The sequence below is a fragment of the Anabas testudineus genome, chromosome 21 (genome assembly GCF_900324465.2).
Source record: "Anabas testudineus chromosome 21, fAnaTes1.2, whole genome shotgun sequence".
Classification (NCBI taxonomy): domain Eukaryota; kingdom Metazoa; phylum Chordata; class Actinopteri; order Anabantiformes; family Anabantidae; genus Anabas; species Anabas testudineus.
The window spans coordinates 19020002-19040736 of record NC_046629.1 but is presented as its reverse complement, the minus strand read 5'-3'; the positions used below and the strand labels follow the sequence as shown (position 1 = coordinate 19040736).

Genomic DNA, 20735 nt, shown 5'->3' with positions numbered 1-20735 from the left:
ATTTACCTAGCAAGTTGCGTACTGTGATCATAAAAATTTACTAGTTAACAAGTAAAATCAGGATTTTGTCATTATCCTACCAAGTTAATTTGCATGTCACACTCTAGTAAACATGTTTGCCTGATAAACAGGAACAAGTTACCCTAGTGGCTGTATGTTGTGCTTAACATGTTAACTGGTTAAAGCAGCAAAGCTGACTAGTTCACTAGTTTAAACCTACCGGACTTTACTAGTTAACTAGTGAGTTTTGAAAATGCACATTAGTTAAGTAGTGAAGGTAAAAAAGGCGATAAGTTAACTTGTAGATTTTTTATTTTTATTTTATTTTACCAGTTAACTAATGAGAAAACAACTGTTATACTAGTTAACGTGTGTGTCATACTAGTCAACATGTATGTCATACTATGCACTGGTTAACATGTGCATGCAACTAGTTAATTATTCATTTGTCAATACCTTAACTAGTTAACATGTATGGTGCCCAAAGAACAATACATGTCAACTAGTAGTGCTCACATGTTAACTAGTTCACCAATTTGTCGATTTTGTTTTTCTATTTTGTTCTCTTTTTTACATGGAGCTAATAGAGAAATGTTAATGTAGGAGAATAGATAAAATAAACAAGTCAATGTCAGTGAGTAAACCACACTGAAGTCTAATAAAGGGTAACTGAGTTTTTTTGTATTATAAAATTATCTGAATTTTCACAGTAAAATGTTTGTCTTTTCAGTTCGGAAGAAATGTCCAGTTTACCAAGAATGAATAGCAAATTATTTCTATTTAAAATAGAAAACAACTAGACATCTACTTGTCAGGTTTAAACTAGGCTAAGCCAGGACTGTCTTTATGAAAGCAACTCCTAGTTTTATTCAAATATACACACTTATCTCACTCATACTACTGCATACTGTAAATCTGTCGGTTGATTACAAGTACTAGTAATGATAGGTAATGAAAAGTAATGGTATTATGGCACTTACAACAGGGCCATGAGGTTGCTGTGAGGGTAAACTACAGTTTCCACTGTTAAACCTTGACTAATTTGCCCCTGCCACATGATAGACCAACAGCTGGTTCTCCTTCTTACTGGACTATGTGTAGAGCACCTGGCAGTATAGTCTTTATTTCAGCTGTTTTTACATGGAAAATGTTTTGAAATAGTAACACCAAACTCATTGTGCTTTGATTAGAATCTAAATACTCCCAAGATTTTATGAAAGGTGACTATCACAGAGGTAATTTTGTTTCCATGCACTTGCTTCCATCGATCACAACAGATGCTTGAATCACTATATGATGAATGAAAGTTAATTTTGTGGGTTTGTAAGTTAATGGTCATTACAGGAATTTTCTTTAAAAATATCTGCACATTACGCCCTCATTACAATTTACCCCTGATTCACATAGAGATCGAACATTTCTACAGTTTTAGAAATGCACATAGTTTGGAATATGCTTATTCCAAACTATGTGCAATAATTTTACTGTTAGTGGAAATACATCTTATGCATTATTTGGTTAATGTTTGATCTGACAAAGCTTAGAATTACACTTAACTATGTTTTGGAAAAAAGAGATCTTTATGTTTGTTTTCTGTGCTGTCTTTCAGAGAGAAATGGCTCACAATTCTCCAACTCTGAGCACAGACAACTGAATCATCAACAGGCGGTTTTAACAGGATCCTGTATGGATGTTATCCAATTTAACAAAAAAAAAAAAACAATATAAACTGTACCACATCAGAATGGCAGCTGAACTAATTAAATCCTGCTCTGGAGTAAAGCTGATGGAAAGTGGAAAGATGGTGCACAGCAGAGAGTTAGGCATTGTTTATTCCAAAATAGAAAGTTCTAAGGCAAAACAGACAAGAGAAAAGTGAACAACGCGTCATAAAAATCAAGACAAATGCAAGTGAGGAACTGAGAGCTCAGTGGCAGCCCACCCAGATTCTGGACCCTCAGGCCGCAAGAGATTAACCATTTCAAGTCTTAACTTTACATCAGGAATATAAACCAGATTACTGCAACTACTAACAGCTGTTGTACAGTACAACATTACAGATATTCAAACAAGAGGCACATCAATCTGTGCAGTAATAGCAACTAATTGATGAAGAGATTTCAAATCTTTCACTACATGTGTCTGTAGTGGCAGTGGGAACTGACATCCTTCGGGCTGGCAATGAACAAGAGTCCAACTTTCAAACTGCTCTCGATTTCAATGCAGTAACATGTATGTTTACATGAATAAAAGCTGAATGCGTGCAAACAAGTCCACTGCTTCTTGCTGTTGATGGAGTTTATATCTCCAGGGGTTTCCACCTCAGACCCTTGTGACTGTGTGATTAGCATAGTGTTCTGGATTGTGCATTGAGAAAGTGACACTTACGCTACTACTGTAAAATTATTAAAAGACGTAATGAATGGTATACACAATGTGGGTAAAACAGGAGCTGTATTAAAAAAATGTGAGCACTGCAGGCAAGTAACTATGTAAGGTAACTCTTCAAAAAAGTGATACTGCAATACACAAAGGAATATTATTAATAATGCTTTACAGAACCACAGGTGCTCTACTGTTTAGTGTCTTTTTGATCAATTTCAACAAGGGTCAGACTTTCTTTTTGTGCTTCTTGAATTCTTTAGAAAAGAACATAGGTAAGGCCATGTTAGTATTGTAAGTTTAAAACCAATTTAAATAGCAATTTTCAAATTCTTTTTATGTATTTTAGAAAACCTTTAACAACCCTGGAAAACAGGGTCACTAGCTTTAATTATGAATCTGTACATAAATATTCCTTACAAAACAGAAGAACACAAAAATGAAACAAAAAACACTAATTCCATATGTTTTGTATATAAAAATAAGCATCTCTCCTCCCCCCCTCCCCCAAACATCTCCACCTGGGCTCTGCTCAGCCTGCAGTGGCCCATGTGAGAGCTGTTTGTAAGAGTTCCGCACATCTACTCAAAACACAAGCATGCAAAAAGTGAAGACAAATCCTTAGAGATACACCTTTAAAGTGTTGGCATCCAAAACGACATCTGGAGAATTGGGGCCAAGAAAATTAAAATGAAGAATCAGTCAACATTTATTAACAGAGCACACAAACTTGCTTCAGGTGTTTTTAACACTTCTTTTTCTTCTGTTTCTTTGATTTCATCTTTTTGAGCTTAAATAAACAAAAAAAAAGTGCACTCGCCAACGTCAACTAAATATTTTAAAAACAGTTTCTGAAATGAAACTCCTGATGTAGACACGCGCAGCATAAACTGCCATTCAGCAGGGTGGAGGGTTGGAAGAGTGCAGGACGCTTTCAGTTGCATCCTGTAGTTTTGTGCTCTATGTAAACCTAATGTGTGTCTGCTTGTACTATGATTCACTGTGTGTTTGACAACACACATGTAATCTGTAGAACTATTTACGCATATCTTGTGTGTAGATCAATGGTGTGAGGGAGTGTGTCCTCTATTGCAATGAGTCGCTGTTGTCCAGGCCCAGCCCGGCCATGTCCACATCATCGTCCTCATCTCCGCTGTCCCCCGACTCGTCTTCGCTGTGGCCCCCCAGCATCACCTGCTGAACTGCTAATGTGGCTCCATCTGATGTTAGGCTCTGCAGACCCTCCACATTCATTGTCACCATTGTACCTAACAATGGTGGAAGGTACAAGGTAAGGGACAAGGAAAAATATGATACATGAAGAAAAACGGAAAAAAAAAGTTCTTCACTCACAGTCTGTTTAAATTACTCTCACTTATTACTGAGAGAAACCTGTTTTTTCTGGTAATCGGGAACAAGTTTGCACTCAAGCAACCTGGTTAGTGGACACTTCTGATAGTAGCAGAGTGTCAGTAGCACATTGTTATGCACATGCGCTTTTGTAAAAAGACAATTAGAAACCCAGTTATGTGTTTACATGGCAGAATAGAGTTCTCTAAGAGAAATCTAGACCTGGAAATCAGGTTTCTCTAATCCCCTACCCCAACTATGGTAACCAGGTTTCCCGTTTACATGACAATCAACAAATCAGCTTACTCGAGAAGTCAGAGTAATGCATGTAAATGCACTGACTAAAACAGCTGCAAAATCTGACATTTGAAATAGAAAGAGACGAAAGGGTAATTGTTGATAATCAGTGAAGGACAAGTGTTTAGCCTAAGCCTACAGCTTTGGCAACACTATTCTTGTAACCCTTGATATTCTGTGGCCAATCATTTCACCTTTCGGTAACTGTAAGTGCACTTGCAAAACACCAGTGATTTCTTAAAAATTAACTGAACAATAAAGTAAAATTCCTTTTAATGTATTGTTTTTACATTTTCTGCAGCACACCCCCCTAGTGAAAGCAGCATGAAAAATGAGTTAGGACAGTTAATGAACATCAAGTGACACAATATGTAGTAAAAGTCCAATAACCTTTTAGCCCAGCAGAACATCCATGGGTTAGATTCAGATCACTCAGTATTAGGTTTAGATTCTCACATAGGAACTATGTGTTTTGTTACTGCATTAAGAAAAATAACAACTGTACACTTTAACAAACTACTGGAGGATGCAGTAGTTAAAGATGAAGTCAGATGAACCTCATCCCGGTGTTAAAATATAGCCATTATGTCCCACACAGTTCTGAAAAACTGTAACTGTCTGAATACATGCTAAGCACCAATGGGAGTTGTTGTTCTTTCATTTAATGGCCAATTTACTTTTTTTTACCTTTTAACTACATATGGTACATGGTATAGAAAACATTGTGGCATACCATCTGGCATGGTAACTTGCTGCTGGGTGCCTCCTCCAGTGGCAATGGAGTCAGGCCAGAAGCGCTGCAGAGGCCGGTTTTGAGGAGTTTTCTTCTTGGCTTTGGGTGTCTCAGAGGAGCTGGCGTCTAACATGGGTTGTAGGATTCGTCTCCGTGCATTTATAAACCTGGAGAAACAAATAGAATCCTGTTGGTTTTTTATAAGTAACTGCTCTGACTGAAACACACACTTTTGTACTTGTACATGATGTTGACACAGCACAGTGAGGCTGTGATTAAATCTTCCTCAAATTTCAAGGAGTTTAAGATGGACAATACATGCAGCTACCTAGCTTTGCTCTTGACATATGGTTGCAAAGCAATGGTTTTCTGCATAAATTGATGTGAAATGTGATATGATATATTCCTAAGACACAAATATCAACACACAATAATTCTAATTGTGATATTCAATGATAAATACAGTCATGATCTTTCATTTGTTTTTGAAAGGAACAAACATAAAAAGTGACTGCGGTGCATCAACGGGGGTGAGGTGTTAGTAAACCTGGAGTCTAATGATTGACTGTATTTATACGCACTCAAGTAACCAGGTTACTCTGAGAAACCAAGTTTTTCTGCACTAAAGAAACCTGGTTACTCAAAATCTGTGTATACATACATATGCAAGTAACTACATTTATCCTCCACCTTGGGTTGATTTTGAAAGCATGGTTCACAGATTCACGTCTATATATGGCAGAGTAATTGAGTTCTCTAGGAGAAATCTACTGGGGGAAATCAGGGTCCGTATTTCAGAACATTCCTAGAAAACTCTGAGTGAGCTTGTAATTTAGCCTAAACAGCCCTAGCTTGATCAAAAAATTTATTATAATGACCTGAGTGAAATGACTTCTTGGACTTCATATGCTATTTAAGTGCAAGGACTCATGGGTCTGCTAGTTTGCAGGTTCAAGTTGTTCAGTTAGTACTGTTGAGACTGTGTGTTGACTGGTTGATTGTGGTGTCAGTAGGTGTGGGTAACAACAATTTTAGAGTTTAGTTAACACCCATGAAAACTCAGATTTTTGTTTCCTGACTCATCATTTCCCTGTACACTTGCCACAATATTAAAAAATATTGGAAATGTGTTCATGACAACAAATATAAAAAAATAGGCGTACTTAGTACTTAGGAAGTGGTTTGAGTACAGTTTGATAAAAATAATTACAGAATATATTATAAGCTGATACTGATTGCTAACCAGTCTATGATAGTAGCATTAACAAGTAGTCCGCACTGAAAACTGTCACTCTCTTAAAATTAAAGATGTTATGTTCGCCCAAAATATTTTTGTTCTGCAAGGTCTGAACGTTATATAAACAAGGTACATGTACATCACAATAGGAAGCTATGAAAGTGCAGCAATAGTTTTTCCTGATCACTCTGCTGACATAAAGTTATAACAGACACAAGTCATCACTGCTGCCCTGTTTCATGTTGTTATGATATCATTTTCTGCAATTACAGTGTTACTGTGTTTGGTGGGTGATGTGAGACAACCTCTAATGAAATCAACTACCAACATTATTCCTACATGATCTACACTGTGTTATCACTGTCATTGAATGCTTGAAGATGTCTCTGTCCTTCCACGATTTAGTATTAATTTTAAATTCTTAGAAAATGTCATAATTTTAAGAATTTTCTTAGAATTGCATCACTAGGAACAACTTTTCGATTTAGAAAGCTTTGTGAATTAACTGTTATACTGAAATGCCTGCTGCCTAACACATAGCATGTGATCACCCATATGAGGATGGGTTCCCTGGTGACTCTGGTTCGTCTCAAGGTTACTTCCTGTTGCCTTTTCCTTGCCACCGTCCCCCTCGGCTTGCTCATCAGGGACAATCTCATTATTATGATTCATACATATTCACTGTTCATGTAATCTTCCATGGTTACTTTGGTTGTGTAAAGCTGCTTTGCTACAATGTCAATTGTAAAAAGCGCTATACAAATAAAATTTTATTGAACTGAATTGTGAATAAACCACTACCCTAATTACAGTAACTAGGTTTCCCATTTACACTGCAGTTAAGTAGCTTTGCTTTGGAGACACAAAATCCAACTTTTGGGATAGCCCAGTCAAAGCCCAGACCTAAACCCCATAGAGATGCTGTGGATTGATCTAAAGAGATCAAGAGAGACATTTACAGCAGACACAGATGACCTAAGAATATGTATGAACTGAAGATTATTTGACATCATGACCAGTTTGACCAAAATGAAAAAATCATCATGACCAAAAAAAAAAAAAAAAAAAAAAAAAAAAAATTGCAATTACTTTTTTGTAACCTGTAACCTGGCTGTCCTGTTTTTGAATGCACACCTGACTTCTGAAAAGTGCATATGATCTAGTAAGCAGCTGTCTGGGTTTTTTTTCTTTATTGAGAGAGTTCTACTCACTACTCTTATCAGTTGATGAGGCCTTCCTTGGTCTGTCATCCACTTTGCCATATGTAAGCCAATTATCAGCACTCTTTCTCAGTAAATTATGTTCCAAATCTTTCATTTTAGCAAGCCTGAAGGCCAGTCCCTTGAACCATTTTATGCTTGTCCCTCTTGCGTCTCATAACGGTCACTTTCAAACTGAAATTTTTAAATTGTGGAGCACAGAGGCAAGACGATAAAATATGGGTCTTTGTCCCAGAAATTATGGAAGGTACTATATAAAGCTGTAATACTGAAATTATATAAAACCTGTCCCCAAATATTTTAATTTGCAGAACATATTATGACAGGATGTCTGCTACCCATCAAAAATAGCTAGAGTTTCTCAAGTATCTTCAACATTCAACAAGTAACAGCAAAAATAGTTAATTACTTTAAAAACAGCTAGTTAACTTACACCTTAATAGTAATATGTTCGGGGTGCTGGCATGAAAGACAATCTTCTGAGAAATTGTTGTAAGTAGAAAAAGGAATAACACAACAATAACAACATTGCCCCAACTAGGGAGGGAGCAGAGCAGTTTCATGGTATCAGACAGTCTCTTTGACAACCACCAGAACAACAAAACTTACCAGTTGTTGACCTGTAGAAGGGTCAGGTTAGTCTGAGTGGCAATCTGTTTCTTTTCATCCTCTGTTGGATATGGGTGCTACAGAAAAGAGCAAGGAAGAAATGCTTCAGAGCTGTAAGTGTTTGTAGCAATACACAGTTGAACAGTTGCACATGCACATAGACTCACGCCGATGTGCTGGAAAAGCCATGAGCGCATGACATTGGTGGCATGCTTGGGTAGAACGCCACGCTTGTTCTTGGTTGAGTTGTCATCATTAAAGAGAGTCACATCCTGGTGAAACTGCAGCTGAAGCTAAACAAATAGATTCATTCAAATTCATTCAATCAGTCATTTCTTTATCACCAACAATGTATTGTTCTGTTCAAATTCCAGCCCTGGTTCACACTCTTTAAAGATAATTTTTCAAAGTTCAAAAGTTTTCAAACAAATAACTACTCGATATCTAAAACAGTAACAGCTTTAACACAACATGGGTGGACAAAAAAAACCCCAAAATATTCATAGGTTAATGATGTCATGGTGGGTGCCCAAACAGGTTTTTCCTGACAGGCCCATTTCGAAACCTGCAATGTGTCCACATCCCCATTTTTCCCCATTCCACCATTTTGGGATCACTAAACTCTTCAGTTCAGTGACCCCACGATGGTGGATCGAGCTGCCTAACTCTGCACCCTCAGCCACCTCACTTGCAATATTTAAAAAACTGCTGAAAACGGAACTCTTCCACATCTTCCTTTGCACTTAAAATAAAAAAGAAACACTTTTCTGCTTTTCGTATTCACATCTCTTGAAACAGAAACACTTTTTTGATAGCACTTTGCTGTGATGATTTTTTCTCCTTGACTTAGATTTTGTTTGCTTGCCTTGTTCCTCACTTGTAAGTCACTTTGGATAAAAGCGTCTGCTAAATGACTAAATCTAAATTTTAGGAACCACTTTTCAGCAGCATGTCATGTAAACAGATGTACTACCTGATTGTTTTGAACACGTATTGTCCCAGGAGAAAGAGCCTGCGTTACCACCTGGCCCTGAGGAGTGACGACTGTAACAGGCTGATACACTGTGCCACCTGAAATTAACACACACACACGCATGCACAGATTAATCTGCCGAGCTGTGGAGAGCAGACTGCAATGAGAGCTCTGAACTAAGCGTCCCACTGGTACACAATAATATATCAGTTGCAGACACGACAGAACAGTACCTGAGGGAGGGGTTGTATGCCATGGTGACATACCTGCAACCACCTGTGTGGGGTTGACCGCTGTCACAGTAACATTCCCTTGCTGCAGGGCTGATGCTGGGACCACAATTTGACCCTGGGGATTGATGGTCCCTGAGAGAGAGCTAGGAGTCTGCATGATAGAGCATGCACACACAAAATAAGCCTGAGTGACATGCATATTCATCTTGTTGTTGGCACACTTGTTTCTTATGTTATCTTAAAATATTATTAACTGGTTAACATTTTGTAGTGGGAAATGAACCAAATTGATTGAAAAACATTAAAAGAAAAAACCTGATCCCAAACAATAATCATGTCTAGTTTGACACTTTGAAGATCCGACTAGTTGTGGTTGTTGTGTTGCAGCCGTGTATTTGTTTACATGTGTGCAGTCCATCTACAGTCCACACCTGAGTCTTGGTGGGTGAGAAGCTCTGGGCCTGGCCTTGTACAGGGGAATATGGGCTTCCTGGCTCCCCACTCAACAAAGTCTCACTGTTCATCTTAGTTTTGAGGCAGGCAATGTAGCGGCTACAGAAGTCCTTGCACAGGTCGCTCACCTTCTCCAGCTCCAGCAGGTGGATGCGCAGTACTTGGATGGCTTTCACCATCTGCAGATAAAAAACAAATACAATAAGAGCTTCATGGCAGGCTGGGAACGGTAAAATTATCTTTCTTTAAGCTATACGTTGTATTTTGCCCACTTTTTTCCTAATAAATTTTTTGATTTCAATTTGATTATTTAATTCAACCTTTCACTTGTCTTGTTTATATACCTCCTTGTACAGGGCATGTTTACATACCTGTTACTACTAGTGGATATACTCAACATATACAGTAAAATAATGCCTGTACGTATCTATCCGCCTTTTTTGTATCAGTCTTGGCCAGCCATGGGACACTGAATTTTAATTTGCCTCTTACAGGGAGGTATGAGGCAAGGTTCGGTTACAGCATGGGTCCCATGTTGTACTTAGCACATCTAAAATGATTAAGATAACAAAGTCATCGGCTCACTGACCTAAATGCTGCATCAAATAATTCTGAGAAAGTACTGAATTATAAATAAAATGTAGGAACCAAAACAGAAGCGGGCACAGACTGCATGTCACCATGCTGCTGAAGTCACTGACACATAAGCGTGTGAATGAGTTGAGGCTCTTGATTTGGTTTCCTAGTGAAAAAACCCATATCCCTGTTTTAGCTTGATCATACACATGGCTCAAAACTTAAACTGGTTTTCAGTCATCTGCTTGTGCTATTAGCCTAAACAATCTTCAGATATGACTAGGAGCAGAGGGTTTAGAAAATATTAAAATTAGAGTGGGACAGTGATACCAATCAAACTGAATTCTGTCAAGAAAGAGTAAACTGTGTATAAGAGAAAACTGTGCTCCCTATCTTTTTCCATTTTATAGTGATGTGGTTTGTCACTAGTCAATATTAATGTTTAAACAGCAGTGTGTAACAGGGAATAAAAGTCTTCTCCACTAAAATGCAGTAGGAAAATAACAAAACCTAACAGAAAAAACAACCAGAAGTCTGAGAGTTTCTACCCATGATGTTCAGAAGCAGCTTACCAAGTTGTCGAGTTCAGGGTCCTCACTAAAGAAGGGTTTGCCTTCTTTCTCCTGGTTGCGAACAAAGTTCTCAATGTCCACATCAAAGCTTGCTGAGGTAATACAGTCAGAGCTCAGTGTGGACTGTTCACACTTTTCAAACAGCAGGGCCAACAGAGGGAACAGAGGATGCCTGTGAAATGTGTGCACACACGCACGCATGTACACATGCACGCACGCACAAAATAGAACAAGTTATGAAATAGCATACTTTTTCGAGAGATACTTTCTCCTCACTAACAAAAGATGTTAAGAGTATTTCTAAACAAATTATGACATACATACCCTGGCACATTGTAATGAATGAAGACTTTTCTAAAGGCTGACCATCTTTTTCTTCATCTACTGTATGTTTATTATAAACACACAACTGACTACAGAAGTATGACTGCAAACTAGACTTATAACAACGCAAAAAAGACTTCTGTTAAGAAGACATCAGAAAACATCAGCACATGTATACACCCACTTGTGAATTTTGAAGGCCAGAGAACAACACGTGAACAAAGGGTGTGGTGTCATGGACATCATGTGAGGTTATTTGGTGATAGTTTAGCTTCTGGTCAATATGGAACTAATGAAGTTCAAACATGAAAACAGAAGATACAAAATAAAAAGGTTCAAACACATGGATTAAGCTCTACCGATATATGGAGGCTTTGGCAGCGTCCATGGGTGTCTGTGGTTCTGTTGGTGCTGGACTGGATGCCTCTGCCAATGTCCCTTCAATAAACTTCTGCTCTGAATCACTGTCTACCTTTACCACACCTTGCATCTGCAGAAAAAGAGAAACAAACAAGTAAAAAAAAAAGATTGCAGTAGAGTGACAAAAAGAAACAGAAGAGGTGAAGGGAGGCAGAGAATTAAAAGAATAAAGACATCATGTGAAGAGCCAGAGTAGCTAGAGGACAAAGCTTGACACAGAGTACTGCTTCTTTGCCTTTGGGAAGTCATGAGGATACAGTCTGAAAACACTTTAAAAAATTAAACATGAAGAATTTTTACTGTGATCATCAAAAAGCCAGATTATTAGTGTCATAATTTGTCAGTCCTGAATCACCAGCACTGTATGTTGACGTACAGCAGGGGCGTCAAATCGTGGTCCAAGAGGATCCTGTGTGTTTTCCAGCCATCCCTGTCCTAACCACTGCTGATTACAATAGATCAGGTGTGTTCAATCAGAAGCTGAAGATACAGGAATGGTTAAAAAAACGATACAACAGAAAAACAAAGAACGACAGTAACATGAAAGAAGTCTTTAAAAAAGTCTTTGCAAATTTATTAAAAGAAAAAAATCATGAACATAAATATTCAGTCTTTGCTCAATGATTTGCACCTTTAGCACCAATTACAGCCTTAAGTGTTTTTGAGTATAATGCTACAAGCTTGGCACACCTGTTTTTAGGCAATTTCTCCCATTCTTCTTTGCAGTACCTCTTAAGCTCCATCAGAGTGTAAGGGGACCGTCAGTGAACATTTTCATTTTCAGAGGTTCAATCAGGTTCAAGTCTGGGATCTGGCTGGGCCATTCAAGGACATTTATAGAGCTGTCCAGTAGCCACTCCTTTGCTATCTTGGGTATGTGCTTAGGGTCGCTGTCATATTGAAAGATGAACAGTAGCCTCAATCTGGGGTCCAGAGCATTCTGGAACAGGTTTTCATCAAGGATGTCTCTGTACATTGCTGCATTCATATTTTCCTTCATCCTGACTACTCTACAACAAACTCCAGGTGGGCTGTCATGTTCATTTTTATTGAGGAGTGGTTTCCGTCTGGCCATTCTACAACATCGGCCTGATTGGTAGAGTTATGCAGAGATGGTTGTTCTTCTGGAGTGTTTTCCTCTCTCCACAGAGAAACACTGAAGCTCCTACAGAGTGACCATCGGGTTCTTGGTCACCTCCCTGACCAAGGCCGTTCTCTCTCGACCTCTTAGTTTGGTTGGGCTGTCAACTGTAGGAAGAGTCCTGGAGATTCCAAAATTCACAAATGGCGGCAGCCACTGTGCTCATGGGGACCTGAGATTTTTTTTCTGTACCCTTCCCCAGATCTGTGCCTTGATACAATTCTGTCTCAGAGGTCAACAGACAATTCCTTGGACTTCATGGCTTGTTTTGTGCTCTGACATGAACTGTGGGACCTTATATAGAAATATTACATATATATATTTCCTATTCATCTGAATTTCCTATAGGTGGACTTCAATCAAGTTGTAGAAACATTTCAAGGATGATCAGTGGAAATAAGATCCACCACAGCTTAGTTTTGAATGTCATGTCAAAAACTGAATACTTATGTACATGTGATTTGCAAAGGTTTCAAACAAACTTCTTTCACATTGTCAAAACCACAATGTGGTATTGTTTGCAGAATTTGAGGAAAATAATGAATGTAATCCATTTTGAAATAAGGCTGTAACATAACAAAATGTTTACAAATCTAAAAAGTTCCATTTTATATGCTCATTGACTAAGAGCTGAGTCCACATCCCAAACAGTGCCCGCCCAGTGGCAAGCCAGGCTCACTTTTGCTAGAGAATAAATCCCATTCCCAGCCATGTGACTCAGACCAACAGTAACTTAGACCGTGTACAAACTGGCTAAAACAAACACTTGCTAGGGGTGTAAAAATTCTTAGTCATAGATGGGGCTTAACACCCTAAATTTTGCACATCAATAAAAAATACTTGTAAATGATTTGCATAAATACAGACACAGGCTTACTAGGCAAAAATAGGGCTTGATATTGATTGAATCAGTGTCTCAAAAGTGATTTGTGACCACCACAAATAAAACACCTTTTGACAACCAACAGTTTACTAAAACAAATCTAACAGGATTGAAAGAGCTTATGTTTTATTGTCAAATTTATGAAGTGTTTACCTTTGTCTGGCTGTCCACGCTGAATTATACCACTAAATGTAACAGAATGATCCATGGGAAAAGACTGAAAAATACTAAAAGCTGTAGCCTAGAATATGTAAGTGTATTTGCAAATAATGTCCTTTGCAGTAATGTGATTGATTATCTTTGGCAAACAAGCAAAAACGTGCAGTTGAAGAACGTTGTGTAGGCCTCAAGGTCCCAAAACAAATTTGTCCCTCTCACCCACCTGCTGCTCTCCCTTTGGGTATTTGTCTATGGAAGCCGACTGGGCTGCCATCACGTTCACTGCAGATGATGCAAACACTGGGGCATTATAGACAGCGGGGACAGGTGCCCAACCTACACAATGCACATAGTTTCAGTTAGAGTAGGTGTAACGTATAAAGTGTACTCACAAAAGCTTGTAATGATGTCATAATTACTGAATGAGATTATTATTAGGCTTCTAAACTGGGCTGATATGGTTATGGAAGAATAAACAAGCTTCATTTAATAACTTTCTACAGATTAGTTCTGAACACGACATTTTATGGTAATATTTACAAAAAAATAAGACACAAAGCAGATGCAACGCATCATGTAGGACCACTGCAGAAATAATCAAAACATATAAAGGAAAACTCAAATATTGAATGTTTTGTTGGTATATTAACCCTTGGATAAAGGGACGGTGTTCACCCCATTTATTTAAATATTTCCGGTCAGTATTCATACAGATTTCAGTTCATTACATCATTATAAAACAAAAGAATGTTATTATAAAGTTAGAAACCTTATACTGCATTGTCATAAGTGAGCTTATGCAAACGATATCCTGGATCTTTTAACACACCCACCACGATGAAGTTAGCTTGTAGCAACGTGTTAGCTGCTGAAACATCATTTGTGGCGGCAAGGAGATTAAAATTTAAGCAAACGTTTCTGCTAACACTAGCCAACTATCCTCTGACAGGGATATCGTTAGTGTTAGTCGTTGACAAAGCAGCTTGGTTTGAGTAATGATACGCATTGTTTGCCCACAATATTTAGCTAGCTAGTCTGTTATGTTAACGCTACGTTTGCGTTAGCTTGAAAGCCCAACATGAGGTTAAATAAAAGAGCAACCGTGTGGTCAGGATATAGCTAACGTTAGCTAGGAAGCTCAATGTTAACTTAAAAGGTGTTTCTTGTGCTGGTACAGTACGACCAAAACGCAAAGCGCCATATTTAGCCATGGGAATCACTGCCAAAAGACAAGCTAACCTAGCTAGCCAGGTACAAAAAAAGACCCCGCTGCGGATTGATACGAAGCAAGCCGTGTGTGCCAAAATACCAGGACAGCTTCGGTCGCTTTAGCTTTTTCAATAAACATTATAAACGAGTATGCATTTATTGTCAGCTGTGTACAGGAATTCGACTACAGTAATATTAAGAAACAGCGACTGCACGCCAGGCTAGCCCGGTTGATCTTCTAATCCTTCCCACATCAGTCAATCAATCAAGCGGGGACAGCTGCCCTCTCCTTCCCCTCCCCTCCGCGCTAACTGTACAACTGTCGGGCCTGGTTTCTAGCTCTCTCGCCCTTTGCTTTTCCACAATCCTCCTCTGCCCCCAAAACGCCGACATATTTTTTTTAACCCCCCCTCCCTTGTATACAGATTTTTTTATTCTTCCCGAAGCTCTGACGCTTTTGCTTCCCTTCCAAAGACACCCTCCACTACCCTGACAAGGTCCGCGCTCCTCGCCCCGGGGCATTTTTGCGTGCGGCCCAGATTCTTTGATTGATAGGGAACGGAAAAAGAGGGATTTTGAGTGACAGCTTACCTGAGTGCCAATCTTCGTCACACTGACAAGCGGCTGCAGCAATCGGGACCCGCAGTTGTTGCGTTACGTCATCGCGTAAGGCCACGTAGGGGCGCTTAGCTCATGAATATTTATAAAATGGGCGGAGATATGACGTCCTACACTCTTCCAATCCCATTGCACCCTCCTGTTTTTTTGCTTTGCAAACACTGCTCACTGCTCTCAGTTACACAAAACGTTTCCTATGCATAATCTCGCACCAGCCGCACAATAATATACAAACATAACAGATGCAAATTGTTTACTCCTAAAAAAAGGCATGCAGCCAGGATAATTAGGACATTATGTGCATGCAGGCAGACTAAGGGATTCAAAATTGTAATGATTAAAATAGAAACACAGATAAACGAGTTGCACATTCAGCTCTATTCAAATGACTCCCCTAAGGCAAAAGAGCAGCAGAATAGCAGCATATAATAAGCATTTGATCTTTGCCTATCCATTTATATGCCTGTTTTTTGATATAAGACAAAACAGAATCACACTAGGCAAAGAAGACTTCATTTCATATGTGTGTACTTTAATAACATAACATTTGAACAGGTGATTTTCACGTAGGTCTGACAAGCAGGTGAGTGATCATAAGTAAAGAGGGACAACACCATCATCATGTATAAGCATTTATAGATTTGCAGCCAGGCCAGCTCCATTAGTGTCTGGGTTAGGGTCTGCCAGAGGAGGGCTGAGGGAGGCGGAATTTTGCCATTTCTACGTCCATGTCAACGAATGTGTATGGGGTGTAGCTGTGGTGCTGGTAGTTTTTATAAGTACTGTTGTCAAAAGGCTCATCAGGCTCTGGAGTTGGTGCTGCTACAGCCTCTGCAGAAGGAGGGAAGAAAAAAAACAATAGCCACATAAGAAAGTTGAGTCTGGTACAAAGATGAGCATCTCATATCTTTCTGCTGTTCATATATTAAAACTGAAATAGCACAAGAGTTGCCAAAAGCAATAGTTCTGCTGATTCTTAGCTAACAAAAGCAGTACGTATTACTGAATAAACTATAAAATGAGAACAAAAGTGGGGCTTGCTTGTTTGAAAGATTGTTCAAAGGACAAGGCATTTACATATTCACACGTTGACAAAGGTGGTTTATAGTGGGGCATTTCCCATAGTGGCCATGCATGGTACCCCCAACAGAGTGTGGAGACACACTGGTGTAAAAAATCTCAAGGAATGCATTTGTAAGAGGCAGCATGTGGAGGTAAATGTGCTTGCAGAGTGCAAAGACAGCCCATCCTAGGAAAATAACACTGCCAGAGGTGTGCATGAAATAGGTCTTGGGCAACAAGTCAAAATCACTGTTTTCTGAACTATATAAACCACATAATCATACACATCCATCACCAGAAAGAAATACATTTAAACAAATTTCCTTTTTGTCATTAGTTACAATGTATACCAGTCAGTAAAATCCATTGGTTAGCACTGGTTGGTAGCTGTTAATCAGTTTGACATTCATATGACTAGGATCCAAGGAATTTTTGGAACTGCATGATCTTGGTCCTTGAAATAATTTTGCTGACTCCAATTACTTCCAGCTCTGCTCATATAGCTACTGTCAGTGATACGTGTTTACTCTAACCACAGCACTGCCTTGTGCATGCTAACTGTTCCTGTAACATAAAATCTTCTCACAAAACCTGTAAAAAAAAACAACAAGAAGGAGCAATAGCAAGCAATTTACCCAGTAAAGTAAAGTAAAGAGAGATATATGCAGTTGATTTCTTATGCAAAAAGAGACAAAGAAAGTAAAAACTTGAGCAGGATTAGTGTCACATGAGTTATAAGCAACGTACACTGACAGCATCAACATAGTTGTGCAGGTGCGTTAAAATCTAAATTACAATTAGCAAGCAAAGTCCAATGAGTAACAAAATATGAGGAAAATGTATAAGGAAAATGAATACACCAAAGCCCTGCAAGCATAGTTAAAATACAAGTAGACAACATCCATGTCATGCAAAATAACCACAATAAATGCAATGAGAGTTTAGGCATAATAGAACAAAGAAAAAAAAAATCCAGAGATGATATTTTAATCTGTGTACAGCAACTACTGTGAGTGAGGAAGTCAAGATCTGGTCAACATGATAAAAGGGGGGTAGAGAAAGTATGTTCATCTAGGCGGGGGGCTTAAAGATCCTTAAAGAAAAAGCGAGAAACATAGATTAGGTGGTGTGGTGTGTACCCTCAGACGGTTCAACTCCGGCCTCCTCTTGCAGCTTCTCTCCTGCAGCTACAACTGGAGCACAATCCACTAGTGCCTCTGTTCTCTCTACAGGGACAGAAACCTCAGCTGTAGTCCCTGCAGTCCATTTAGTGGTGGCATCTTCAGCTTCTGCAGCAGAGGTAGTCTGTGTGGTTCTAATAGGTACATCAGTTGGTTGTTTTTCAGGAGTTCCAGCCTCAATCATAACATCAGCTGAAGTTTGTGTTTGAGTATCAGGGACAGCTGGAGATATACCATGTTCTCTTACTTCTAGAGAGAGTTTTTCTGCATCCTCAGCTGAGACTTTGATGCTAGGGACCTCTGGAGCATCTTCTGTAGCAGTGCAAATCTCAGCGGCAGAGTCCACTAACTCTTCAGAGCTAACACCAGGTGTCTCCACTGTAGCTTCTATTGTTAACAGAACTGCTGCTGGAGCATTCTCCTGTACAGCCTCAGCACTTTCAACAGGGGTATGCTCAGGTTCTGTAGGAACTTCCTTCTTATCTTTTTGACTAACTCCTGTTGCTTTTGATCTGACCTTCTGAATTTCAGCTTCTTTTTTCACTGTCAATTCTGACAGCTCTGGTGGTGAAGTCTTGGTTTCAGCCTTAACTTCTGACTTCTCGTCCTCTGAGTCTGAGTCTGAGTCTGAGTTGGAATCGGAATCGGAATCGCTGAATGAGGAGGAGGATGATCTAACAGGTGCTCGATCACTAGGTGCAGAGGAGCCTGTGGCAGCAGGGGCTGTATCATCTGAGGTGAAGGCTGTAGCTGCTGAAGCTACTGCTGCCTGTGCAGTAGAAATGGGGCTGACCTTTGACTCAGCTACACCTAAAGACTGTGTTAGGAATACTTCAGGCTGTGAAAGTCTAACTGGGAAGGAAACTGCAGTCTTGTAGGTTAGCAGGGTGTCTCTCTCATCTTGAGCTTTTGCTGCAAAGGAAAATGGTAAATGGGACAAATGTAATTAATTATAACATCTTGCACCCACATATGCATTCTTGGTGGTGGTTTAAAGTACCACAGCAAAATAGCCATTTGTTAAAATACAAATACCCCTTAACTTATACTCTTAGTAAGACACAGTCAGCAATTACAAACTGAATTTTAACTCTGTATAATGACCGGAAGATTGAGATAATATAAAGGCAGCTACAGACTTTGAGAAAACAGCAATCTGTGCCACACTGTGCGACATGGTTCTGTGTATGACATCAACTATGTAAACTTTGTGATAACGCCTGCTGATTTGTGGGCTACGAGGCAAGTCAGTATGCAAGTAATTATTAACAGTGTGCATGATCCACCTGTATCACTACAGTTGTAAACAAAAAAACAAAGAGAAAAAGTATTGTGTTGCGTTGCCTTGTGTGTCATTCATGCAACATTTACATTTAGTTAGCAGACATAGATCATAGTGGCAGTCACACCGTGAAACAGTCTTCCTAAACCTCAAAAGATAAAGAATTTTGTCTGAGGTCATCTTCAGTTGTAAAAACCATGATGTCACTCTTTCTTGACCTCTATCATGGTGCTACATAGGACCAATGTTTTGGAGCCAAAATCAAATATCTCACCACACTTCATCTTTTGTCTGGGACAGCCCAAAATTGCACAGTGTATACCTGCCTTAACACTTCATGGCACATTGTTGGACTGTGAAAAAAGTGACAGGTTAGGCTTTAAAAATCAACACTGTAAATTATGCCCCTGTAAACACACTCAGCATATAAAAGACAAAAATGAAAACAATGGAAAAACATAATTGATACACATTATCAAGCAGCAAACATGTTCTTACTTTTGCTTGTTGCCTTTGTCTTTTTTGCTGGCTTTGCAGGATCCCCAGTCTGAGTGCAGAATGAAACGACAGACTGGCTCCTCAGGATTCCCCAGATCTCCACCTGGAGACACTGCAGGAGAGCACAGACAACTTTTGGTATGAGTCTCAAACACACTGCAAGACAACAGCCAGCCATTAGTGGTTCAGTCGTTTCTATAGTTTGTTTCTGTTTTTCAGTAATCAGTAATACCCACCACCTAAATTTTTGATCTAGCCAACACTAACACCCATACTCATGCACACATGCCAGCATCACACATTTGCACAAATCTTATCTTACTATAGTGTGAATCTTCTACATGTTAGATTTCTGTAAAAACTCAGGTTACCTCTGCAGTGCAGAAGTCACAGTACCTGATGAAATTTAATTTCTTTACTGAAACACTGCTGTTGTCATCATAGCGGAATAGCCAAACCGCACAATTTCTCTGCATTTGTATGTGTCATCGCAACTGTAGTAAGACGACGCTTAGCAATGCTTTTGGTGATTGACGCTAGGGATTCGGTGATTTTTAATGTGAGAAACACAAACTTTCAGCTGTCATATTGTCAAAATTTACATACATTTTATACCGACGTTGCTAAAATACCAGGCACGCTATATGTCCAGTTGCAAAAGATAATGATGATATACTTTATTGATCCCCTTGAGGAAATTGTCACTATATTGTCCAGGCAGGCTGACTTTAATTATGTCAAACTAAATTACAATCGTCCGTTATCAATATCGATAATAGTATTTAGGTTTGTGGGTGACAATTAAATTACAATCTAAACTGTCAGTTTGTACATTAGGTCATTAACCTCAAACCAGTGGCGTATGCTTCGTACATTTAATGAAGACGCAGTATGTTGAAAATTGTTGTAATGTTTGTCAGACGGAGTAACGTCTAACATATGTAACTACGCCTGGTAGTTTTAGAGAACTACCGAATGCGCCCTTTGAACATTAGTGTGTTCAAACACATTAAAATGATTAAACTGTTTTTACCTTGAGAGGACGCATTTGCCCGTAGCGCAGCAAGGAGGCCGCCATTTCGTGTTCCTAATGCAATATTACGGTCGGAAACTGGCGAATAAACTATCGTTCCGCAGAGATACTGCGTTACCCACAAACAAGGAAATTACATAACATTCCTTACATATTATCTTACTGTAATAATATGTGTTATACCTTTATCATTTATGTGTAACGTTACACTTAGTGTCAACAGATATTTAAGTTTAAGAAGTTACTACATTACAACGGTTTCTGTAGAAACTTCCGTTTCACGTTTGTTT

The 20735-nt window shown here is 39.0% G+C and overlaps 2 protein-coding genes across 10 annotated transcripts; both read right to left on the bottom strand.

Moving 5' to 3' along the window:
* Positions 1-1814: 1814 nt before the first annotated feature.
* Positions 1815-15419, bottom strand: pknox1.1 (pbx/knotted 1 homeobox 1.1). 9 transcript variants are annotated; one of them, XM_026376599.1, is made up of 12 exons: positions 15363-15419; positions 13786-13898; positions 11756-11824; positions 11319-11449; positions 10636-10807; positions 9466-9666; positions 9035-9185; positions 8802-8899; positions 7996-8121; positions 7829-7905; positions 4763-4929; positions 1815-3650 (listed from the first exon to the last, which is right to left on the bottom strand). In XM_026376599.1, exons 2-12 carry the CDS (start codon positions 13834-13836, stop codon positions 3469-3471), a joined length of 1425 nt encoding a protein of 474 aa, XP_026232384.1. In that variant the 5' UTR covers positions 13837-13898; positions 15363-15419; the 3' UTR covers positions 1815-3468. The 9 variants fall into 9 exon arrangements, with proteins under 9 accessions (XP_026232384.1, XP_026232385.1, XP_026232387.1 ...); XM_026376600.2 differs by lacking the exon at positions 15363-15419 and adding an exon at positions 14396-15161; XM_026376602.1 differs by lacking the exon at positions 11756-11824.
* Positions 15420-15900: 481 nt separating this feature from the next.
* ndufv3 (NADH:ubiquinone oxidoreductase subunit V3) lies at positions 15901-20587 on the bottom strand. The gene is made up of 4 exons (XM_026376058.1): positions 20446-20587; positions 19413-19524; positions 17591-18544; positions 15901-16220 (listed from the first exon to the last, which is right to left on the bottom strand). The coding sequence occupies exons 1-4, from the start codon at positions 20488-20490 to the stop codon at positions 16063-16065; spliced, it is 1269 nt and encodes a 422-aa protein (XP_026231843.1). The 5' UTR covers positions 20491-20587; the 3' UTR covers positions 15901-16062.
* Between the last annotated feature and the right edge of the window lie 148 nt (positions 20588-20735).